This window comes from Somniosus microcephalus, unplaced genomic scaffold, assembly GCF_052327205.1.
Source record: "Somniosus microcephalus isolate GS21.2 unplaced genomic scaffold, FLI_Smic_1.0 unresolved_chr4, whole genome shotgun sequence".
NCBI classification, from domain to species: Eukaryota; Metazoa; Chordata; class Chondrichthyes; order Squaliformes; family Somniosidae; genus Somniosus; species Somniosus microcephalus.
Genome location: NW_028225182.1, coordinates 38,643,846 through 38,670,112, shown reverse-complemented (window position 1 = coordinate 38,670,112; position 26,267 = coordinate 38,643,846). Strand labels below are relative to the sequence as shown.

At 47.8% G+C, this 26,267-nt stretch overlaps 1 protein-coding gene across 6 annotated transcripts in view; it reads right to left on the bottom strand.

The window, feature by feature from the left end:
* Positions 1–26,267, bottom strand: part of epoa (erythropoietin a) — a 136,915-nt gene that overhangs the window by 32,470 nt on the left and 78,178 nt on the right. For 4 of the 6 annotated variants that reach the window (XM_085977339.1, XM_085977338.1, XM_085977337.1 and 1 more), the window contains exons 2-3: positions 9,960–10,090; positions 2,920–3,006 (exon numbers count right to left, since the gene is read on the bottom strand). In XM_085977339.1, the coding sequence (XP_085833465.1) occupies positions 2,920–3,006; positions 9,960–10,070 (198 nt within the window). In that variant the 5' untranslated portion in view covers positions 10,071–10,090. Of the gene's footprint in view, positions 1–2,919; positions 3,007–9,959; positions 10,091–25,738; positions 25,847–26,267 lie in introns of those variants that run through there. The other 2 variants (XM_085977335.1, XM_085977336.1) reach the window with 2 other exon arrangements.

Here is a 26,267-nt window from a genome sequence, read left to right as displayed (position 1 = left end):
ATTAAAGATAGATCAAGAGAAAGCCTTTGATAGGGTCTCTCATGAGTTTTTATTGATGGTTTTGGAAGCATTTGGCTTCACGGAAAATTTCATTCAGTGGATAAGGATTTTTTATTCAAACATATTTAGCTGCGTTAAATGTAATGGTTTTTAATCCAAGTATTTTCCGATACAGAGATCAGTGAGACAGGGTTGTCCCCTGTCCCCATTGTTGTACACATTGGTAGCAGAACCATTAGGTTACATGATGCGAAAGAAACAAGGTGTAGTTGGGATTGTGGTACCCAGTTCTGGGCTGGTGTCGGTGATACACCAATATGCAGATGACACAACCTTAACATTGAGAAATGGGGAGTCAGTGAGGAAACCTATGGATGTAGTGGAGGAATATTGTAGCGCTTCAGGAGCCAGAGTGAATTATAGTAAGTCCCAATGCCTGGTTGCAGGGAGGGGTAGGGGGGAATAGTTGGGGGAATGTCCCTTTAAGGTGGTGGAGGTTTTGGAAGTTCTGGGGGTGCATATGGGGTGCAAGAAAGACAGGGATGAAGTGGATCGATTAAATTGGGAACCGAAGGTTATGAAAATTAAAAAGATTTTGGGAAGATGGGAAAGAAGGTGGTTGAAAGTGCAAGGAAGAGCGACAGTGGTGTCTGCTCTCCTGCTATCTAAGCTATGGTACTTATTGACGGTGGAGGATATTCCTGAGTGGGTGGAAAAGTCCATCCGAGAGGCTTGTGTGAGGTTTTTATGGGAAGGGAAACCAGCCTTGGTGGCATACAATACCATCATTGGATGGAGAAATCAGGGAGGACTCAATTTTCCAGATATTGATTTGAAGAAGAAATCCTTTAGAATCAAATGTGTGAAGAGATTTCTTCAGAAGTCAAATACAAGTTTTTGGAAGAGTTGTTTTGAGCATTTTTTAAAACGAAGTGGGATAGGAGGGCAGGGAATATTGTATATGGAATATAATAATATGTTTTTGAAATCGATTGAACTTCTCCCTAGGTTTTATAAGGGGGTTGTAGAGACTTGGGCCCAATTTTTAAAGAGTTTGCAGTTTATGCCCAAGGGGGCTGAGGAATTTTTAGAACAACCCTTATTTTTGAACAGGTGGGTCAACATCGAAGGAGAGATTTTATTTAATCAAGCTTTTATAAAAGCTGGGATTATATCTGTGAAAGATGTATTATACGAGGTAATTCCAGATTGGTTGCCGGAAGCGATAGTGAGGGACATGGTGTGGGAGGAGGATCAGGAGGTAGAGGGAAAAGCAATAGGAATCATGTATGAGAAGATTGTGAGGGCAATGCCACAGGATTGGATGGAAGAAATAAATGCGGAAATCTCCAAAGGAAGTAAAATGTGTCCTGCTTTTCCAAGCTTTCTGCTGGAGAAAGGGGGAGAGTTGGTCCAATTTGACAACTGTAATACTCGAGATTTCTATGAGGTATTCAGAGAATGGAGATTCGAGACACCTGCTGGTTAGGAGTTTTGGCAGAGTATATACCCACAGCTGGACTTCAACAGGACTTGGAAGGGAGTGTGGGCGAATTTTAAATGCCCAGAATGGATTGAACTGGATTTCAAATTGGCTCATAACCGGATTTTTACCATGACGGTCTTGTGCAAGATTGGACGAGTGGAGGCGGCAACTTGCCCAATGTGTGGGACACGGGATGAGACTCTGTCCCATTTACTGGTGTTATGTCCGCAGTTAAATTACTTTAAGTACTATGTTCGACAGTTGTGTGAAGCTTTTTTGCTGGGTGGGGACCGAAGAGCGAGAATGGGAATCCCGTGGGACTCAATTTTGAGATGGGGATTGCAGGAGAGTCTGCCCGAGTCTAGCGGAGCGGCAATTAATTTAATGTTCAATTTGGCTAGATTCGTGATTGTGCAAAGAAGGAATGCTCTGTTTTTTAAGGGGAGGAGAATCAATCTAAAAGAGTATTTTAAATATAAGCTAAAAGATCATTATAAGGCTCTGTGGATGTTTTATTCAGAAAGGAATTTAAGGACAGTATTTTACAACCAATTTTTAAAGTACAATCGATTAATATATGTTACAGGTGACAAATTAAACTTCAGGTTTTGATGTTAAAATGTGGTGGCAGAATGGCTGTGCAGAGCGGTGGAATTGATTTGTATCATACAATGTAATGATCACGGTGTTGTAAATGTTCTTAATGTTCAATTAAAAAAAAGTGGGTAGCACACCTGCCTCTGGGTCAGCAGGTTGTGGGTTCAAGTCCCACTCCAGGGACTTTGAGCACATAAAGCTAGGTTGACACTCCCAGTGCCGTGCTGAGGGAGTGCTGCACTGTCGGAGGTGCCATCTTTCGGCTGAGACGTTAAACCGAGGCCCCGTCTGCCCTTTCAGGTGGATGTAAAAGATCCCACGGTGCTATTCAAAGAAGAGCAGGGGAGTTCTCCCCAGTTCTCCTGGGGCCAATATTTATCCCTCAATCAACTTAACAAAAACAGATTATCTGGTCATTAGCACATTGCTGTTTGTGGGACCTTGCTGTGCGCAAGTTGGCTGCCGCGTTTCCCACATTACAGCAGCAACTGTACTTCATTGGCTGTAAAGCGCTTTGAGACTTCCGGTGGTCGTGAAAGGCGCTATATAAAGGCAAGTCTTTCCTTCATTTTCCAATCTGGAGTTTGGGGCAGTTTTAATGGTGACTCAAAGCTGTCCTTGTAGCACTGCTCTGACGACTTAATTTTTTTCTTTTATTCTCAATTTTTTCTCTCCCTTCTCCTGTATAAAGTTGAAATCTCATCCCCAGTAGGTCAGGATTCTAGGAACGTCATTTGGACTAGTGTCGATAGTCTGTACTTTGGTGCTGGGCCAGATATCCTTCCATTTATATTCTTATTCTTATCAGTGCAATCATGAAAAGACAATAAACTTACGTCCTTTGTTGCCCATTCTCTGTAGTTGACATTGGTTTTTGGCAGAGTAACATTTCCTGGGAGAGTGCAGGTCTCTTCGCACTGTTTCTAAATGGAAACATATTACAGTGAGACAAGAATCTGCTTTCCATCCCACCTACTAAAGTTCAGTCAAAACTACTACAGGAAACTTTGTTATATCCGGCACCGACGGGACCGAGCTGTTGCCGATCTATCAAAACTGCCGGACATACCAGCGTTAATGTTGAAGCATATGGAGGTTTTCATCTCCGTATCTGACAACAAACACAGTTGCTTAGCAACAGCTTCTAAACAGTCGGCCGTACCTTGGAAGCGTCTCTGAAGCTGTTGCTAAGCTACAGAGAGACTTTGCAGAGCCTGACTGTTGAAAAAAAAGCCACGAGAAGAAAAAAAACCTAACAAAACGGCTCCTGATTTCTGCCGGTAGATCGAGGTTTCCGGACATACAACCTCCGGATAAACCAAAGTCTCCTGTACCCAGAGGAAAAAGCTTTTGGAGCAGGTGGGGATCATGGCAGGGCAGGATACGCTGCACCATGCAGAGGTAAAATGGCATGACTGTCAGCATCTTTCCCCGACATGGTGGGGGCGATGTGGGTCTTCGGCAATAACATAAGAACATGGAGTCACAGTCTCAGAATAAGAAGTCGGCCATTTAGGACTGAGATGAGGAGAAATTTCTTCACTCAAAGGGTTGTGAACCTTTGGAATTCTCTACCCCAGAGGGCTGTGGAGGCTCAGTCATTGAGTGTATTCAAGACAGAGATCGATAAATTTTTGGGAACTAAGGGAATTAAGGGATATGGGGATAGTGCGGGGAGGTGGAGTTGAGGTAGAAGATCAGCCATGATCTCGTTGAATGGCGGAGCAGGCTCAAAGGGCCAAGTGGCCTACTCCTGCTCCTATTTCTTATGTTCTAATTAGGAGCAGGAGTAGGCCATTCGGCCCCTCGAGCCTGCTCCGCCATTCAATAAGATCATGGCTGGTCTGATCTTCGGCCTCAACTCCACTTTCCCGCCTGCTTCCCCAAATCCCTTGATATCCAACAGCGAGTCGGCCGCCCGTTTTACACCCCGATTTTTGTTTTCCGTTGAAGTCAATGGATTCGCCTGTTTTTGGGCTATCGCCAAAGACCAACTTCACCCCTGGTGACTTTCTGATTTCAGCCAAGTTGTCTGATGGGCAAGGGAGGCATGGGGAGAAGGTCAGCAGTCATAGAGAAGAGGGAAAAAGGGCACTGGGGTAGAGTTGGTGCATTCTACTCAGTTTGTAGGCCACTCGTGCCATTATTTGGGGGTGTAGGAACCAGTCACTGCTTGGCCTCTTGGTTGGAAGTTGTTGTGCACTGATGAATTGGAATGTTATATTGACCCATAGAGGGGTACTTTCTACATGCCCATTCACTGAGCACTCTACTATGGCAACAATTTATGTTTCTATACAGCTCATTTCATGTAGAAAGCCATCTCACAGTACTTTACAGAGCACTAGAGGTGAGTGGACACTTAGAGGAGGGGGAGATGGCGTCATTCAAGATGGCGACCGAGGCACTCTCCCTGCTCTGGGCGGCCCGCTCCCGCTACCGGAGCTTTTACATCTCCGACGATGTGTTCGGCGAGTCGGGCGGAGGCAGCGCAGCAGCAGCAAGCAGCGACGACGATCCGCGACAGCACGTCGGCCGGCAGCTCCTCGGCGGGAAGCTCGCAGTCCGACTGGGAGGAGGGGGAGCCGGGCATGGTGGCCAGAGCTGGACCGTGAGCAGGAGAAGCAGGCCACCACATCGTGGAGCCGGCAACAGTGAGGAGGAGGCCGCGGTGATGGAGCGGCTGAAGGACATCGCGTTCCCACTGCCATTGGATGCCATTAAATTGACTTTTTCAGAACACGGCGCTGGAGAATAGCTGACGTGTCTCTGTGAGCTCTCACAGCTTTATTGTGGGAGTGATTGGGGAGTAAGCATTCCATTGTACTAGTTACATATGGCAAATAAAATATCTTGAATCTTGAAAAGAAGAGGAAGGGGATCATGGTGTGGCGGGGTGGGGGGGGGGGGGAAGTACATTCAAAGAAGCTCTCTCAAGGCACAGGAACATAGGAACAGGAGTAAGCCAGTCAGCTCCTCGAGCCTGTTCTGCGGTTCAGTTAAATCATGGCTGATCTGTACCTCAACACCACCTACCCACCTTTGACCCATATCCCTTGATACCCTTACCTAATCAAATCTGTCCATCTCAGTCTTGAAAATTTCAATTGACTCCTGGCAATAGATTGGGCGAAGGGGAAGTGCAACGAGGCCTGGGTGTCCTTGTGCACCAGTCGCTGAAGGTAAGCATGCAGGTGCAGCAGGCGGTTAAGAAGGCAAATGGTATGTTGGCCTTCGTAGCGAGAGGGTTTGAGTACAGGAACAAGGATGTCTTGCTGCAGTTGTACAGGGCCTTGGTGAGACCACATCTTGAGTATTGTGTACAGTTTTGGTCGCCTTATCTGAGGAAGGATGTTCTTGCCATGGCAGGAGTTCAGCGAAGATTCACCAGGCTGATACCTGGGATGGCAGGAATGACGTATGAGGAGAGATTGGGTCGATTGGGCTTGTACTCGCTGGAGTTTAGAAGAATGAGAGGGGATCTCATTGAAACTTATAACATTCTGACAGGACAGGACAGACGAGATGCAGGAAGGATGTTCCCGATGGTCAGGGAGTCCAGAACCAGGGGTCATAGTCTAAGGATAAAGGGTATGCCATTTAGGACAGAAATGAGGAGGAATTTCTTCACCCAGAGAGTGGTGAACCTGTGGAATTCTCTACCACAGAAGGCAGTAGAGGCCAGTTCATTAAATATATTCAAGAAGGAGTTGGATATATTTCTTAAGGCTAAAGGGATCAAGGGGTATGGGGAGAAAGCAGGGACCGGGTACTGAATTTGGATGATCAGCCATGATCACATTGAATGGCGGAGCAGGCTCGAGGGGCCGAATGGCCTACTCCTGCTCCTATCTTCTATGTTTCTATCCACAGACATTTGGGACGGGAGAGTGCCAGATTTCCACTACCCTTTGTGTAAAAAAGTGCTTGCTGATTTCACTCCTCAATAACCCAGCTCTAATTTTAAGGCTGTGCCCCCTTGTTCTGGACTCCCCCACTAGAAGAAATAGCTTTTCTGTATTGAATCCTTTCGGCAATTTGAACACCTCGATCAGATCGCCCCTCATCCTTCAAAACTCAAGGGAATACAAGCCTAGTCTGTGCAATCTGTCCTCATAATTTAAGTCTTTAAGCCCCCCCTGGTATCGTTCTGGTGAATCTGCGCTGCACCCCCTCCATGGCCAGTATATCCTTCCTGAGGTTCGGTGTCTTAAACTGAATGCAGTATTCCAGATGGGGTCTGACCGAGGCTCTGTACAACTGAAGCATAACTTCCTCCCATTTGTATTCCGGTCCCCATTGAGATAAAGGTCAACATTCCATTAGCCATTTTGTGTACACCTTGTGTACATGAGCACTAGCGTTTAGTGATTTGTGTACCTGGACATCCAAATCCCTTTCCTCCTCCACAGTTCCCAGTCCCTCCACAGTTCCCGGTCTCTCACCATTAAAAAAAATTACTCCCAAATTGTCTTGTCAAAATGGATGACGGAGAGGGAGGTGACAAGGTGGAAATGCTGGGGGAGGGAGTTCCAAAGGGCAGGGCAGAGTAGAAGTAAGCTGGAGCTGGAGGAGTGGAAGTTATTTGCAAAGACTTTGGGGGGGGGTGGGTGAAGAAGATCATTGTGGTTGGGCGGAGGTGGGGTGGGGGTGTGTGCGGTGGGGGGGAAGTCAAGGCCTTGGAGGGATCTGAAGGTGAGGAATGAGACTGTTGATGGTCAATTCTCTGGGATACGAGAAGCCAGTAGAACTTGGCAAGGATGATGCTGATGGTGATTTGGGCCTCAGTATGGGTGAGGACACAGTCGGCGGCATTCTGGTTGGGGAGGAGATGTTGTGGAGCGGATGATGGATAGGATGTGAGGGAAGATGCAAAGCGCGGCCACCCCTCCCCATCTTTGTGTCTCCATATTTAAGGAGGGATATACTTGCATTGGAGGAAGTACAGAGAAGGTTCACGAGGTTGATTCCTGGGATGAAGGGGTTGACGTATGTCGAAAGGTTGAGCAGGTTGGGCCTATACTCATTGGAGTTTAGAAGAATGAGAGGTGATCTTATTGAAACATATAAGATTCTGAGGGGGCTTGACAGGGTAGATGCTGAGAGGATGTTTCCCCTACTGGGGGTATCTAGAACTAGGGGCCACTGTTTCAGGATTAGGGGTCGCCCATTTAAGACGGAGATGAGGAGGAATTTCTTCTCTGAGGATCGTGAATCTTTGGAATTCTCTACCCCAGAGAGCGGTGGAGGCGGAGTCAGTGAATATATTCAAGGTGGAGATAGACAGACATTTGAACTACAGGGGAGTCGAGGGGTACGGGGAGAGAGCGGGAAAGTGGAGTTGAGGCCAAGATCAGATCAGTCATGATCTCATTGAATGGCGGCGCAGGCTCGAGGGGCCGATTGGCCAACTCCTGCTCCTGTTTCTTATGTTTGCAATATGCCAGGGCTCTGCGCCAATGTCAAGAGAACCTTTTGCTTAACTGCTGGCAGGAGCAGGACTAATCTAAATTGAGGTAATAAGCTCTGAGTATCTAACCATCATTAAACTAGCTGAAAGGATTAATCAGCACCGAGCAGTTGTTCCAGTAAACACAGAAGTCTGCAAACGACTCTAAGGAATGTTATCATGCAAACGCGTAACATACTGATACGAGATTCCTCTCTCTGCTATTTTAACAGAGACTCTAACTGCTTTCACAATAACCAGGTTAAGCATTTGCTAAAATAGTGGAAAGTGGAATTTGATACAAGCTCATTGAAGCAGTGGTACAATAACATGAGTCACAGTAATTTCAGGCTGGAGTCACTCAGTGGTGGAAGATGTTCATCAAAGTACGGCACTGCAATAAGTAGCCTTGTGAAGGTGAGCATCGATCTTGTTTTCTTTCTGCCCATGCCATTTACACCACTACTGTGGCACCTGCCCCACCGGGAGGGAGGGTGGGGGGGGGAGCAGTGGAGGGGGCAACGGGATCCTTGAGCGGCACAAGGCCACCCTGTTGGAGGGGCGCAAGCAGACTGGCCAGTGTGGTTGAAGAGAAAAACTGTTGCTGTCGACTGCTTCTGGGATGGTTTGCTACTTTCCCAATACAGGAAACTTTGTGCTATCCGGCACCGACGGGACCGAGCTGTTGCCGTCCCGTCAAAACTGCCGGACAAACCAGCGCTAATGTTGAAACATACGGAGATTTTGAGCTCCGTATCTGGCAACAAACCCTGTTGCTTAGCAACAGCTTCTAAACAGTCGGCCGTACCTTGCAAGCGTCTCTGTAGCTTAGCAACAGCTTCAGCGAGACCTTGCAGAGCCTGACTGGTGAAAAAAAAGCAACGAAAAGAAAAAAAAACTAACGAAACGGCTCCTGATTTTTGCCGGTGGCTCGAGCATTCCGGACAGTTAACCTCTGGATAAACCAAAGTTTCCTGTAGTAATCTCTCTCTCTCTCCCTCTCTCAAATCGACTGCCATTGGAATAAGGGATTGCGGGGCCCACTTTAGGGGCTGTACACTGCTTCATGCAGGTTTACTTTCCATTGTCTGTGCACTGGGTAGAACGAAAGGAATTTCTAGGGGAGCCTGGCATCCTGCCAGTCCTGCCTCCAAGTATGATGTCACATGGGGGGGGGGGTGGTGGTGGCGTGGAATGCTTACATTCCTTCCGCTGGAACTTCTCGGGCCAAAAATTCCGCCCCAAATTCCTCCACTTCTCCCCCCTTCCCAGCCAGATTGCGCTAATTCTGTGTCAAAAATAGGCCAGAATGTCTAGGCCGTTGCTGGGTGAGTGTCAGCAGCCTATGTTTCATGGGGGGGAGGGCATCATATCCAAACTCCAAACCCGACATCCACACTTTAGTCTGAAAGGCCATCGGGAACGGGAACCCTGACCAACGTTCTCCCCCAATGTCGAGGCGCTGAGGTCCATTGAGCCAAACCTGCTGCAAACCAGCTCACTCAGGACAGAGCAGGGATTGAACCTTGGAACCTTCCTGACCTGTATGATGGATCAGTGACTCGCCCCTTAAACGCACCAAACTATCGGGGGAAGTGGGTGTTGTCTCTGCATCTTTGAATGTTTGATACCCACAAGTGTTAGCCATTGTGTAATCCCTTGGCATTTGACGGGTGTTATGTATGGGAAGAGCATACAAAGAAAGTGCAAAGTCTGGGTCTGATTGAATCATCTGATAAGAACATTTGTCCCCTCATGGATCAGTTGTCATCTGGTTGGGACTTAATTCTGGGATAGTTGATCAAATTTTATGGAATTTCCGAATGAGCAAAATCTCAAGATTAGGTGCCACCGCGTGATATAAACATACCCCCAAAATCTCCTTTAAGAATGTAAGTGATGTAAACACAATGGGGGATGAATATCCGTGGGGGTTCTTCCGATCGCCCGCCATAACTTCGGTAGATCGTCCGCTAAACCCTGCGGAAGTGTTAACGGTGAATGTCGGCTGCGCTCGCTGTTGTCCTCACCCGACGTCCGCACACATGCAGCTTTCAGCACTGGTCTAGCCTGGCCGACTGTTTTTTTCCCCTCCACAGCATAGCGGGGGCTGTTGCCAATCGTAGGCACATCTCCCATCATTGCTGCCCCAACTGGGAATTGAACCTGCAAGGCTTAGTAATGCACTGGAATGATGGGACTGACTATTAAGAAACGCATGCTCAATATCACCAATCAGATGCTATACTCCTACACAGCTACTGCCAGGATAAGGCTACCTGAAGTGTTAACTCTACAAATCTTGCGTTAATCTGTTCATAAGTAGAGCTCCGAGTTAACATTCATACCAGGTGTTAGACTCAAATACAGTTGAAACTCAGTGCGCTATGCTAGAAACAGACCACATACGTGCACACAATGGCTTACCGTTGAATTTGCAGCATCTTTTGCCTCTCTAATGTACTTGTCCAGCACCCTGATGTCACAGATTGGTTGAAGTGGAGTCGACTTTTCTGGCTTTATGTAACCGAGTAACATCACTAGAAGTGCAAAAAGTCCTGTGTTGGGGGGGGGCGGCAAAAGAAACATAAAGAACCATCAGTTAATATGCAATAAAATTTACGACAGAAAGTTGTGTATAAATACAAGGGGGAGGGCTGATGCCTCAACGCACAGTCTCAGAAAGAAAGACTTGCATTTCTATAGCACCTTTCACGACCACCGGACGTCTCAAAGCGCTATACAGCCAATGAAGTGCTTTTTTGGAGTGTAATCACTGTTGTAATGTGGGAAACGCGGCAGCCAATTTGCACACAGCAAGCTCCCACAAACAGCAATGTGAGAATGACCAGATAATCTGTTTTTGTGATGTTGATTTGAGGGATAAATATTGGCCAGGACACTGGGGAGAACTCCCCTGCTCTTCTTCGAAATAGTACCATGGGATCTTTTACATCCACCTGAGAGAGCAGGGGCCTTGGTTTAACGTTTCATCCGAAAGACGGCGCCTCCGACAGTGCGGCGCTTCCTCGGCACTGCACTGGAATGCCAGCTTAGATTTGTGTGCTCAAGTCCCTGGAGTGGGACTTGAACCCACAACCTTCAGACTCAGTGTGCTACCCACTGAGCCACAGCTGGCACTGGCAGAGGCCTAGCAGGAGATCACCTGAAGATAAGACCTGTACCTGAATGGAAAATACACTGTGGTCAGGATGGTTTGGTTGACTCGGCAGGACGATGTGCTGTGTGCTACGGACCAAGAACCACAACTGATTTAGCTGGTTCTCATCTATGGTCCTCTCACCCAACCTCCCAACGGATGGCGCGATCAGTCTCGGCATGGTTGCCGCACGCATCAAGTAGAATTGAGAAGACGGACTGATGGAACATGGTAGTTCCACTCCCCTTGAGACCATGGGAATGTTATCTGATCAATCTATGGGTGCTCGTGGTTGAATTATGTGCACTATGGTCAGAGGCTGGGTATTCTGCGGCAAGTGTCTCACCTCCTGACTCCCCAAAGCTTTTCCACCATCTACAAGGCACAAGTAAGGAATGTGATGGAATACTCTCTGATGTAAGAAAAAGGAGGCTTACCATCAAGTAACTTTAAAGTAAGCTTTAAGTAACTTATAAACACACTATATACAAGAGAGGTCTTTACCATGCCTCTGGTAGAAGCCTCTTACAATACTGAACAGACCAGTATTTATACCAGTCCAACAGGAAGTGACACATGACAGGAAGTGAGGTAAGTACACAGTTCATAGTTCATAGTTCACAGTTCACAGGAAGTGATGACATAACTTCCCGGAAGTTATTATTTTTATCACATTCTTCCCTCCTGCAGGTTTAGGAGGCTGTGGTCTACCTTTTGGTCCGCAGCCGCCGAACAAGGAAGAGTCGCACCCGTTTGGATTCCCGTCGTAGAGGGTCGCTGGTCCGCTTACATGCGGTTGGCCATTGGCCAGAGTCCGTGTGGCCTGGATTGCCCTGTGAGGGGTCGGGGAGATCATGGCTTCGAGTACGAGCCCCAATAGGTTCAAAGTCAGACTGCCTCTGTTCAGAGGGAGGTGCAGAACTGGTCTGTGGCAGACCAGTACTTTCATGCGTGGTACTGGGAGGGTCGCAACCGTGAGCACGGGGTTCTACCGGCACCAAGCTAGTTGGTGTCCGATCAGGATCCTGGAGAGGGGTACCCGATAGGTCCCAAGAGTTTCCTGGTGAAATGCCATCACCCGATGTCCCACTAGGTCCTGGTGGGCAGGGAGCCAGATCCCGTAATGATACGGTAGATTCTCGGCCGTCGGAATATCGTATGTTTGCATAGGTGGGGTTGGCATCGGTTAGTTCGACCTCGTCTACAAGAGGGTCATTTTTAGACGTCCGAACGTATCTTCGGAGTAATACAGGTCCAGGAGTAGTTAGCCATGATGGGAGTGATGTCCCATGAGATGAGCGACGCTGGAATCCAAAGAACCGCTCATGAGGTGTAGTATTTGTGGCTGTAGAAAGCAGGGACCGTATAGAGTGCAATGCATCCGGAAGCACTGTTTCCCATTGCTGGTCTGGTAGGCCCCGAGATCTTAAAGCGAGACGTACGGAATTCCAGATGATACCGTTATACCTCTCTACCTGCCCATTTCCGATGGGATGGTATGGTGTTGTTTTGCTTGTAGCAATTCCCCGTTCTGAGAGGTAGTCCTTGAGTTCCCTCGACATAAAGGATGGACCCCGATCTGAGTGAATATAAGCCGGCATGCCACAGAGAGAAAATACCTGCTCAAGGCAGCAGATTACTGTGGACGCCAGCATATTGGAGCAGGGGAAGGCAAATGGAAAACGTGAATATTCGTCGATCATGGCGAGCAAATATGTGTTCCGAGTTGAAGAGGGCACTGGGCCCTTAAAATCGATGCTAAGTCGTTGCATCGGTTGGGTTGCATGTATGAGTATACCATCTGAGGGGCGGAAGAACTGAGGTTTTAATTCCGCACAAAGCCGGCATTCTGAGCATATTTTCTTTACATCTCCAGTGGAAAAAGGGAGATTCCGTGATCGTACGAAATGTAGCATGCGCGTAACGCCAGGATGGCACAAACCATTGTGGACATCCATGAGGGTGGAGGATGACATAGTGGAGCAGAATGCCCGTGTGAGGGTGTCCGGGGCCACATTCTCCTTGCCAGGCCGATAGAAAATGGTATAACCAAAAGAGGCCAGTTCCATCCTCCAAAGTTGTATTTTATTATTCTTAATTTTGGTTCGTTTTCGATTATCGAGCATGAAGGCGACTGATCGTTGGTCCGTGATCAATGTAAAGTGCTGGCGAGCTAGAAAATGGTTCCACTTCCGTACTGCCTCTATGATGGCTGTGGCTTCTTTCTCAACCGGAGGATAATGTAGCTCGGCACCTTGTAAGGTCCTGGACATAAATGCGACAGGACGACCTTCCTGATTCAGAGTAGCCGAGATCGCCACCTCCGAGGCATCACATTCAACCACGAAAGGGAGATTCTCATCAATGGAGTGAAGAGCCGCTTTCTCCAACTGTTTTTTGAGAAGGTTAAAGGCTGCAACAGCCGCTGTTCCCAGTGGAAATGATCTAGCATGCAGCAAGGGTTGGATTTTGTCCGAAAAATGAGGAATCCATTTAGCGTAGTATGCAAACAGACCGAGAGCCCGACGTAAAGAAGCCGGATTCTTAGGTGACGGGAGCTCTTGGAGCGGGCGAAGTCTTTCTGGGTCTGGCTTAATGATACCATTGCCTACGCAGTAGCCAAGGATGTTGATGGTCGGCTGTGACTCAACAGATTTGGATTCATTCAGGGTCAAATTACGGCGATGGAGGGCATCCCGAAATTTTTGGAGGTTGGAGCCGTGTTCCTGTTGATCGTGACCTGCAATGGTAATGTTATCAAGATAGGGAAAAGTGTCCCTTAGGTTTTCCTGCTTAACCAGGCCATCCATTGCCCGTTGAAAGACAGCCACTCCATTAGTAACCCCGAATGGGAGGCGACGAAATTGGTACAGCCGTCCATTAGCCTCAAAGGCTGTGTACTGCTTATCTGAGACCTTCAAGGGTAACTGATGATAGGCACTTTTTAAATCGTAAGTTGAGAACACTTTGTATTCGGCCAGTTTATTAACCATATCATCAATGCGTGGCAATGGGTAGGCATCCAAGTCGGTATATTGATTGATGGTTTGTGAATAATCGATGCATAGTCGCTGTTTGTGAGGTTTTAGAGGGTTCTTGACAATGACGACTTGAGCCCGCCAGGGCGACGAACATGGTTCAATGATATCCTCTGCTAGAAGTCGAGAGATTTCAGCCGCAATAAAAGATTGGTCTTCCTGATTAAAGCGCCGCGATTTCGTTATTATCGGTTGGCATTGAGGCGGAATACTGGCAAATAATGAGGGTTCATCAAGTGAAGCTGCTGATAATGCACAAAATGGTAATTTAGACGGTATATTAGAAATAGTAAGTCCGGGTTTGGATCCACCAAACTCAATGGTGAGTTTCTTATGCTGTTTTTGGAAGTCCAGTCCTAAGAGGAGATCACTACATAAGTCCTTGAGCACCGAAAGTCGGGTGGAGGGATACATACGACCATGAAGTGTCATATCAACAACACAAAAGCCGGAGATTCTGGTATTAAGTGATGACTGGGCCATCGCAATTGCCTGGTCCGATGGGAAGACATGTAGTTTCAATTTCGCAACAATCTGTTCCTTAATGAAACTATCAGTACTTCCTGAGTCAATTAAGGCATCTAAGGTATGCCCTTTAATTGAAATTTTTGTGGCAGCATGAGACAGGTTCTGTGGGCAAGCAGCTGTAATTGGTGTCGTTGCACAGAGAGTGGCTAAAACTCTTGGTGTGCTTCTTCGGGAGAGAGCTCGAGAGGAAGCTTGATAGGTCCTAGCTGGAGCATCTTGATAGGCCCTAATTGGGGCAGTTCGGTAGGCCTTAGCTGGATTGGCCCTCGTAGAGGCCCTTGATAGGCAAACTTTAGCAAAGTGTCCTTTTTTCCCGCAATAACTGCAGATTGCATTGCGAGCAGGGCAGGTTTTCCTAGGGTGAAAAGCATCTCCACAAAAGAAGCATTCCTTCCTAGATTGCCAAGAGGCTGCTAAAGTGGGGTCGTCCTCCTCTTCTTCATCAGAATTATCAGAATTAGATTCCCCCATGATAGGGTTCACCTGAGACCGCTTGAATTGTCTGGTTGCAGCTACAGCAGCAGATCGAGATCTGGGCAGCTGATAGAGGTCTGCATTTCTCTTTGCCAAATCCAGTGAACAAGCTAGGTCAAAAGCTTTTTGTAGCTCAAGTGTTTTACTTTCTAGTAGACGCTGGCGTATAAATGGAGAGGCAATCCCGCAGATGAAAGCATCACGAATCATTTCTTGGCGGTACAGCTCAGCTGAGGCTGCCTGAAAGTTACAATCTACGCTGAGCCTGCGAAGTTCTTGCAGGAATTCGTCAATTGATTCCCCTGGCCCTTGTCGGGCTGTGGCCAGTAGATGTCTAGCATAGACCTCATTTGGGGTCTTGGCATACAGTTTCTTAAGTGCCCGAATCACCTCATCGTAATTATCCCATTCATCAACATATTCGAACACTTTTGGGGTCACATAATTGATAAGTATCTTCAATCTAGCAGGAGCATCCGCTTCACATTCATCCAGAAAATTCTCAAAAGTACGGTACCAATGCTTCCATACCCTGCCAGCTGCTGGTGCATTCGGGTCCAAGTCCAGACGAATAGGTCTAAGGGTTTTCTCCATGATGGGTGGTTCCCTGGATCCTTAATTCCGAGTTTGTCCGAAGGTCTAGTATTCGTCAGTGTAAATACTAAGTTACTTAAATTGATGTGAGAAAAAGGAGGCTTACCATCAAGTAACTTTAAAGTAAGCTTTAAGTAACTTATAAACACACTATATACAAGAGAGGTCTTTACCATGCCTCTGGTAGAAGCCTCTTACAATACTGAACAGACCAGTATTTATACCAGTCCAACAGGAAGTGACACATGACAGGAAGTGAGGTAAGTACACAGTTCATAGTTCATAGTTCACAGTTCACAGGAAGTGATGACATAACTTCCCAGAAGTTATTATTTTTATCACACTCTCCACTTGCCTGGGTGAGTACAGCTCCAACAACACTCAAGAAGCTCCACAACATCCAGGACAAAGCAGCCCGCTTGACTGGCACCCCCTCTACCACCTTAAACATTCACTCCCTCCACCACCGGCGCACCGTGGCTGCAGTGTGTACCATCTACAAGATGCACTGCAGCAACTCGCCAAGGCTTCTTCGGCAGCACCTCCCAAAACCGCGACTTCTTCCACCAAGACAAGGGCAGCAGGCGCATGGGAACACCACCACCTCCAAGTTCCCCTCCAAGTCACACATCATCCTGACTTAGAAGTATATCGCCGATCCTTCATCGTCGCTGGGTCAAAATCCTGGAACTCCCTCCCTAACAGCACTGTGGGAGTACCTTCACCACACGGACTGCAGCAGTTCAAGAAGACGGCTCACCACCACCTTCTCAAGGGCAACTAGGGATGGGCAATAAATGCTGGGCCTTGCCAGCGACGCCCACATCCCATAAAAACGAATTAAAAAAAACTACAATGTTAGACTAGATATCACATCGTTTTGAACATGGTTAAATGTGGAGGAGGAAGCCGAACCTAGTTTCTCATCTACGTGCGCTCATTAACTTCTTCGAGGCAATTAGGTAAATTTGGGAGCACCTGACATACTGTCTGTGGTTCAATGGAAGGGCACTTTCAATGGGCTGAATGGTCTTTCCTCATTCCACCACTACCTACCAAGCAAACTAGGATCAGGATTGATAAATCCACAATGTATTGTCTAGGTTTGAGGACTAGGAGAGTGGGAAGTCTGGCTCAGTGGGTTAGAAAACAGTCCTTTCACCTGCAGAAATCCAGCACATACTGACAGAATGAGGCTCTCCTCTCTCTGTTGGCTGTCAGGAGTTTATAGTTAAGATTCTGGCCAAAGTCACACACCATGCACGGCTCTACAAAAGCAAGTACGAGACCCGACAGCGTATGTTTTTAATCCTCATTCCTGTGTTTTGCCATGTTTCCTTTCTGTTCTGAGTTCACAGTGACCTTGTGTACATTGTCTCGCTCCCTGTTTCCCACAGCGCTTCAGCATATCATGACTCAGTGTGTGCAATCTCCTCTTGTCCAGTAACCCTTTTGTGAAAAGCCACCCACTTGGATTTAGACCTTCCCCCTTCCCTTCCCTTTTCCGGCAATCAGGAGCTTTGACCGCTGCCTATCCCAAGGCTTGAACTGACTCATGGCTTCAGCTGGATCAGAGAGGCGCCAAGGATTCCATTCGGATGGCGCCCCATTTAACAGGTGGCGGGGGAGGGGGGGTGGCGGGGCGCCCTCATTGAACAATGGGCACTTCAGGCCTCGAGACCGAACCTGGACGGCAGAGCAAGCTGGACGAGTTCAGCGCGCCGACCTCCATGTCCAAATCCCCGCCTGCCTGTAGCTGGTGGCCTCGACGCTCTTGACAACCCGGAAGTTAACACATGAACATACGAATTAGGAGTCGGCCACTCGGCCCCTCGAGCCTGCTCCGCCATTCAATAAGATCATGGCTGATCTGATTATTCCACATTCCCGCCTACCCCCGATAACCTTTCACCCCCTTGCTTATCAAGAATCTATCTACCTCTGCCTTAAAAATATTTTTTTTAAATGGCGGGGGGCGCAAACACGGTGAGAACTCAGAGGGGAACACCTGGCTGACATTTTAGCACCCGCCCACACCATTCCCGCTGGGCGGGCAGGGTTAAAATTGCACCTGCAGTGTCTTTGACAGCACAGAATAAATGCTTTAAAATCATTCTCTCGGTCACTCTGATGTACATACATCCCTATTTTATGCTTTTCACGTTTAATGGCATCATCATTATACAGCTTCATAACTTGCTAACAGTTATCTAATCTGCTTTTCTCGCTGCCCCACCCCCTCCCCGACCCAACCTCTCCCCCGCCGCCCTCTCCTGAAACTGCTGTTTGTGACACAATAGGGTGATTTCTGAATTGTTTTTGGATAGGTAGGGTAAAACTGACTTTAGCTAGCAGTATCTCTAAGGGATGTCGAGTGTTGCTGTGGCTGATTACGGCCAGACCTGTAAGCACTTTAATTGAAAAATGTCTGACCTGGGTGGCTCTCTTTGTGTCTGTGCCTTTCTTTCGGTCAGCGGTGGCTCAGTGGGCAGCACTCCCACCTCTGAGTCAGCAGGCTGTGAATTCAAGTCCCTCTCCAGAGACTTGAGCGCAAAAATCCAGGCCGACACTCCCAGTGCAGCACGGAGGGAGCGCTGCACTGTCGGAGGTGCCGTCTTTCGGATGAGGCATTAAACTCGAGGCCCCGTCTGCTCTCTCAGGTGGACATAAAAGATCTCGTGGCACTATTTTGAAGAAGAGCAGGGGAGCTATCCGTGGTGTCCTGGTCAATATTTCCCCCTCACTCAACATCACTAAAACAGATGATCTGCTCATTATATCGCATTATTGCTGTTTGTGGGAGCTTGCTGTGCGCAAATTGGTTGCCGCGTTTCCTACATTACAACAGTATACTTCAAAAGTACTTCATTGGCTGTAAAACGCTTTGGGATGTCATGAGAGGCACTATATAAATGCAAGTCTTACTTTTCTCTCTTTCTTCAGAATATTTTTGCATAAAAGCTTGTTGGTGGCCAGGATAGACAATGTGTGCAGATTGACAGACCATGGAACAATCAAATGGAAACGCCCTGATTGATGAACCATTTAGGGAAATATTTGGAGTAATATCCCAACATTATTTGAAGGTGCAGGATCTTCTGTACTACCAGTTTGACTATTGACTTCAAAGAGAGGTCTATAATGTGAAAGAATTCCCCTGGCATAAAACACAAGTGAGGTTAGTCAGCTTTCGTTCTGGCTGGAAATCCAAACTCCATGGATGTACTTCACACCACCCAATTACAATATAGCATCATGAAGGTCTACACAAGTCTAATTCACCAGCCATCCTGTCGCTTATCAAACTTATGCAAGAAATATGTTCTAACAATGGTATTCTTCCCCTTTGCCGATTGATTCTATTGTTTTGAAGTATTATACTCTCAGTATCTTGCTGTGTCTCACCAGCTTGTGTGTGCATTAAATAAACCTGACTATCTGATTTAACCTGTACACATTGGTCTGATATTATGGGGTATTTCCCACCTCTAAAAGAGCCAGAGGAACGTGTTGTGTGTCCCACAAAGGGTCTAGTCAATGTAATTAGAGGGTAATTGTTAACCCCAGATTTATGAGTACAGTTTTCAGATCCTAGGAGATTTATAGAGTTACATATTGACGTAAGAAAACTACTAGGCACTTGGTCGGAGTATTAAACAAGGCTTTAATCACCTGTTTTTCAACATGGCGATCTAGTTGTGTCCTTCACTAGTTCCTGTTAAAGAATGTCCTGAGCAAGCTGGGCCCGTGCCCGAGTATTTATACTCTCCCTGGACAGCGCCACCAGCAGGCCGCCCAGTATCATTTCATAAGTTATTTTCACATGAATGACAAGCTTCATGTCACATAGTGACTATAGCACAGAAACATGCCATTCAGCCCAGCTGGTCCATGCCAGTGTTTATGCTCCACAGCAGCCTCCTCCTACTCTTCATCTAACCCTAGCAGCAGATCCTTCTATTCCTTTCTCCCTCATTACAACAGTGACTACACTCCAAAAGTACTTAATTGGCTATAAAGCGCTTTGAGACGTCTGGTGGTCGTGAAAGGCGCGACATAAATCTAAGTCTTTCTTTCTCCATGTGCTTATCCAACGTCCCCTTAAATGCATCTATGCCATTCGCCTCAACTACTCCAGTCTACCTATAGCAAACTAGCTTTTCACAGGACAAAAGTGTTCAAAGAATTCCTGATTGGTGATTCCAAACCCCTGTTAGCCGTCCCATCAGCAAAACAAAAAGGGAAGGAGGGGAAAGTCAGAAGAGGAATCACTCTGGGTCCACTCTCCCGCATCTCCTTACGTCAGACTGTGATCTGACATTAGCAGTGACAACCACTGGCGGCCGTGCCTACAGCAGTCTCGGCCCTAAGCTCTGGAATTCTATCCCTGAACCTCTCCCCACTTCTCTCTCCTCCTTTAAGACCTTCCTTAAAGCCTACCTCTTTGACCAAGCTTTTGGTCACCTGTCCGAATGTCTCCTTCTTTGGCTTGGCGTCAATTTTAGTCTGACTACGCTGCGGTGAAGTGCCTTGGGACGTTTTACTATGTTAAAAGGCGCTATAAAAGTTGTTTCCTAGCCCCGCTACTATCCAGGGATACTGTGCAGTGGGGCTGGGATTGAAAGCGGGAAGGGCATGCCTCCCAGTTTATCCAGTCAGTAGCCGAGCCATACAAACGGGGAGGGTCCCAAGTTCTTCACTGAAGGAGCAACAAGGGGCACGACAACGGGCCTCAGCTCCCTCTCGGCTAGTGAGGAAGATAAATCAGAGAGGCCTCCCACCCCAATTGCTATTCAGCCGTGGCTCAGTGCGTCGCACTCTGGCCTCGGAGTCAGAAGGTTGTGAGTTCAAGGCCCACTCCAGAGACTTGAGCACAAAAATCTAGGCTGACACTCCCGGTGCAGTACTGAGGGAGCGCCGCACTGCCGGAGGTGCCATTTTTCGGGATGAGACGTTAAACTGAGGCCCCGTCTGCTCTCTCAGATGAATGTAAAAGATCCCATGGCACTAGTTTGAAGAAGAGCAGGGGAGTTATCCCCAGTGTCCTGGGGCCAGTATTTATCCCTCAACCAACATCGCTAAAAACAGATTATCTGGTCATGATCACATTGCTGTTTGTGGGAGCTTGCTGTGCGCAAATTGGCCGCCGCGTTTCCTACATTTAACAGCGACTACACTTCAAAGTACTGCATTGGCTGTAAAGCGCTTAAGGACGTCCGGTGGTCGTGAAAGGTGCTAAATAAATGCAAGTCTTTCTTTTTATTCAGGGACCCCTGCTGCAAACTGCATGACCTAGAAATTGGATTGTGGCTGAATTGCGGCGCATTCCTGGTGCAATGCATGTTGCACGCGCCTAATGCAGCCAGCATCAGGACCACGGGAAATTGGTCCGCCGACCTCATTTGCTTATTATACTGGCCGGTGAACTTTATTGGCGGGACGTCTGCAGGCTATTCCGTCGTGGAGGGCATTACAACTGAGCTCACACCCAATGGCCACACGCACGCACTTTCAAATCAGGGTCACTGGACAGCAAGCAGCAGCAGGAACCCTGGCTGATTTCCCTTGCCCTCCCTCGACCATAAACGGAGGCCTACCGTAGCTCCCCAATTTCCACCCTGGCTAAGATCGGCTCACAGCACGGACTGAACGAGGAACCGTCCGGTCTGCATAGTTTAGATACGCACTGGGGTCCTGCATCTAGCCAATGAGCCATGTGGGCAAGAGCCAAGCTTTGTGTTAATTGGTAGTGAGGCCTTTGGGCAAGCTTGGCTTCAGCTGCTGCTGTTTCACAGGAGAAGGAAGCCCGAGACAAGGTGTGCATGAGGGAGAGCTGCTATTGCACTTCTCAAGTAGCAGCTTGGCTTGGCTGGTTGCACCTGTTGCCTCTGAGTTAAGAGACTGTAGGTTCAAGCCCCACTCCAGCCCAGGACTTAAGTGCATAAGGCTGACATTTAAGCGCAGTACTGAGGGAGCGCTGCTCCGTCGGAAGTGCCATCGTTCGGGTGAGACGTTAAACCGAGGCCCCCTTCTGCCTGTTCAGGTTCACGTAAATGATCCCACGGCTCTAATATAGAAACATAGAAGATAGGAGTAGGAGTAGGCCATTCGGCCCCTCGAGCCTGCTCCATCATTCAATGAGATCATGGCTGATCATCCAAATTCAGTACCCTGTCCCTGCTTTCTCCCCATATCCCTTGAGCCTTAAGAAATATATCTAACTCCTTCTTGAATATATTTAATGAATTGGCCTTAACTGTCTTCTGTGGTAGAGAATTCCACAGGTTCACCACTCTCTGGGTGAAGAAATTCCTCCTCATCTCTGTCCTAAATGGCCTACCCCTTATCCTTAAACTGTGACTCCTGGTTCTGGACTCCCCCGCCATCGGGAACATCCTTCCTGCATCTAGTCTGTCTAGTCCTGTTAGAATTTTATAAGTTTCGATAAGATCCCCTCTCATTCTTCTAAACTCCAGCGAGTACAAGCCCAATCGACCCAATCTCTCCTCATACGTCATTCCTGCCATCCCAGGTATCAGCCTGGTGAATCTTCGCTGCACTCCCTCCATGGCAAGAACATCCTTCCTCAGATAAGGCGACCAAAACTGCACACAATACTCAAGGTGTGGTCTCACCAAGGCCCTGTACAACTGCAGCAAGACATCCTTGCTCCTGTACTCGAGATTAAATATATTTTAAAAAACGGGCAGTTCTCTGATATCTTGGTCGACATTCCTTCAAAAACAGATTAACTGATCATTCATCTCATTTGCTGTTTGTGGGAGCTTGCTGTGCGCAAATTGGCTGCCGCGCTTCCTACATTCCAACAGTGACTGCACTTCAAAGAAGAAAGTCAGGAATTAACTGGCTGTGAAGTGTCTTGGGATGTCCTGTAGGTGTGAGGGACACAACAGAAATGCCAGTGTTTTTCTGCAGTGATTGATAAACACTAGAAACATAGAAGATAGGAGCAGGAGTAGGCCATTCGGCCCCTCGAGCCTGCTCCGCCATTCAATGCGATCATGGCTGATCATCCAAACTCAGTACCCGGTCCCTGCTTTCTCCCCATACCCCTTGATCCCTTTAGCCTTGAGAAATATATCCAACTCCTTCTTGAATATATTTAATGAATTGGCCTCTGCTGCCTTCTGTGGTAGAGAATTCCACAGGTTCACCACTCGCTGGGTGAAGAAATTCTTCCTCATTTCTGTCCTAAATGGCCTACCCCTTATCCTTAGACTGTGACTCCTGGTTCTGGACTCCCCAACCATCCGGAACATCCTTCCAGCATCTAGTCTGTCTAGTCCTGTTAGAATTTTATAAGTTTCGATGAGATCTCCTCTCATTCTTCTAAACTCCAGCGAGTATAAGCCCAATCGATCCAATCTCTCCTCATACGTCATTCCTGCCATCCCAGGTATCAGCCTGGTGAATCTTCGCTGAACTCCTTCCATGGCAAGAGCATCCTTCCTCAGATAAGGCGACCAAAACTGCACACAATACTCAAGATGTGGTCTCACCAAGGCCCTGTACAACTGCAGCAAGACATCCTTGTTCCTGTACTCGAACCCTCTCGCTACGAAGGCCAACATACCATTTGCCTTCTTAACCGCCTGCTGCACCTGCATGCTTACCTTCAGCGACTGGTGCACAAGGTCACCCAGGTCTCATTGCACTTCCCCTTCTCCCAATCTATTGCCATTCAGATAATAATCTGCCTTCCTGTTTTTGCTACCAAAGTGGATAACCTCACATTTATCCACATTATATTGCATCTGCCATGCTTCTGCCCAATCACCCAACCTGTCCAAATCATACTGGAGTTTCTCGGCATCCTCCTCACAGCACACACGCCCACCCAGCTTTGTGTCGTCTGCAGATTTGGAGATATTACATCTAGTTCCCTTGTCTAGATCATTAATATATATTGTAAATAGCTGGGGTTCTAGGACCGATCCCTGCGGTACCCCACTAGTCACTGCCTGCCACTCGGAAAAAGACCCGTTTATTCCAACTCTTTGCTTTCTGTCTGCCAACCAGTTCTCTATCCAAGTCAATACCTTGCCCCCAATCCCATATGCCTTAACTTTACACGCTAATCTCTTATGCGGTACCTTATCAAAAGCCTTCTGAAAGTCCAAATACACCACATCCACTGGTTCTCCCTTATCTATTTTACCAGTTACATCCTCAAAAAATTCCAGTAATGTCAGTATCTGCTGCTGTGCTGGGTGCGCCTGTTCAGCTACCTACCTCTCTACTCATCTTTCTTTCTACCGTCGAATCTGCAAACACAAAGAATATGCTCCGACCGCCCTTTCACGAACTTCCATAAATCAATCACCCCTGTCCTTGCCAAGCTCTCCATCCAATCCACCACATGCATTTCAAGGTCTTCGTCCTCATTTACAAGTTCCTCTACACTCTCACTCCCCCTTAGCTCGACGACCTTCTCCACCAGCCCTCTGACTCCAGATTACAGCTCGTCACCCACTCAACCTGCTCCACCTTCGGACGCTAACCACCCAGCGACTACGCTCCAGCTCTTTGGAGCTTCCCTACTCCAATTGCACGGTTCAGAGCAGCAGCTCGTCCTGCCCCAAGTGTGTCACTGCGTCAGTAAATGAGGCTCAGCCGCTCTCCCCTCCCCCCCCAAAAAAGAACCAGGCTCACTAAGCACTTATTCACAGCAAGCGTCAGCTTCTCCAGACACGGTGATGAGACGGTGCTGATTTAATTGCATTTAAATAGCGCCTTTCATGACCACTGGAGGTCCCCAAGCACTTTACAGCCAATTAAGTACTTTTTGAAGTGTAGTCACTGTTGTAATGTAGGAAACGGCAATTTGCGCACAGCAAGCTCCCACAAGCAGCAATGTGATAACGACCCAATTAATCTGTTTTTTAGTGATGTTGGTTGAGGGATAAATATTGGCCCCAGGACACTGGGGAGAACTCCCCCTGCTCTTCTTCCAATAGTGACCGTGGGATCTTTTATGTCCACCTGAGAGGGCAGACGGGGCCTCGGTTTGACGTCCCATCCGAAAGACGGCACCTCCGACAGTGCAGCACTCCCTCAGCACTGGCACTGGGAGTGTCAGCCCAGAGTTTTGTGCTCTGGAGGGGGCCTTGAACCCACGACCTTCTGACCGAGGGGCAGGAAACCGTAAAGAGATTTTTGATCACAAAGTGTGAGACAGGTTGCCAAAAACCCATCTGGACCTGTGTTCATTCTTAAGACATCAAAACAGGTTGTATTTTACACTGGACTGAATGAATCGCACTCTTATCGCTGCAGCTCAAATCATATCCCACACAGCGTTCACCATCGTCTTCTCTAACCTCCAGTGTATTGTTCAAAATCCTCATCTTTACATCCCCCCAGTGACCTCACTCACTCTAACTCTCCAATTCTCTCCAGACCTGTGTCCTAACATGCACCTTCTGTTCCGGTGACGCCTGCTTGCTGTGTATCCCCGTCTCCCTTCACTCCATCACCAGTAACAGAGCCTTCAGCCAACACACCACTGAACCCGGACACTTACTCCTGAAACCTCTTTGCCTCGCAACCTTTTCCATAGAATGGTACAGCGCAGAAGGAGGCCATTCGGCCCATCGTGCTCTTTGAAAGAGCTCTCCAATTACAGGAAACTTTGTGCTATCCGGCACCGACGGGACCGAGCTGTTGCCGTTCCCTCAAAACTGCCGGACACTCCAGCGCTAATGTTGAAGGATACGGAGCTTTGCAGCTCCGTATCTGGCAACAAACCCTGTTGCTTAGCAACAGCTTCTAAACAGTCGGCCCGTACCTTGGAAGCGTCTCTGTAGCTTAGCAACAGCTTCAAAGAGACTTTGCAGAGCCTGACTGTTGGAAAAAAAAGCCACGAGAAGAAAAAAAACCTAACAAAACGGCTCCTGATTTCTGCCGGTAGATCGAGGTTTCCGGACATACAACCTCCGGATAAACCAAAGTTTCCTGTAGTCCCACTCTCCCCTGCTCTTTCCCAATAGCCCTGCAAATTTTTCCTCTTCAAGTATTTATCCAATTCCCTTTTGAAATCTGCTTGCATTATCCTTTCAGGCAGTGCATTCCAGATCACAACAACTTGCTGCGTAAGAAAAATTCTCCTTATCTCCCCCTCTGGTCTGATCTTTTGTCAATGATCTTCAATCTGTGTCCTCTGGTTACAGACCCTCCTGCCAGTGGAAACAGTTTCTCCGTATTTACTCTATCAAAACCCTTCATGATTTTGAACACCACTATTAAGTCTCCCCTTTAACCTTCTCTGCTCTAAGGAGAACAATCCCAGCTTCTCCAGCCTCTCCACGTAACTGAAGCACCTTATCCCAGGCACCATTCTAGTAAATCTCCCTCTGCATCTCCCCTTTTTCAAAAGCTTTTTCCGGATTTACCTCTTTGATGGTGCCTTCGGTCACCTTCCCCAGCTCCCAGTGCAGCACTGAGGGAGCGCTGCATTGTTCCGAGGTGCCGAACGTTAAAGCGAGGCCCCCCCCCACCCCTTCTGCCCTCTCTCAGGCGGACGCAGAAGATCCCACGGCCACTATTGGAAGAAGAGCGGGGGTGTCCTCCCCAGTGTCCTGGGCCAACATTTATCCCTCACCCAACACCACCGAAACAGATTAACAAGTCCTTTATCTGATTTGCTCTTTGCCTACGCAACAACAGTGACTACGCGTCGAAAAGTAACGAATTGGTCCTTTGGGACCCCCCTTGATGGCTGTGCAAATGAACGATCTTTTTCTCCTACTTGCCACATGCTCCTCGCTGCTTTGGCACCTAGCGCTCATATTTTGTTATATGCGGGGGGACTCTAAATATAAGTTGTTATTGTCAGGACTGAGTGTGACTTGGCAGGTCTGTCTCCAGTACACCTGTCCAAAACTGGGTGCCCGCTCCCCTCGGAGTAATGCTCTCCTACGC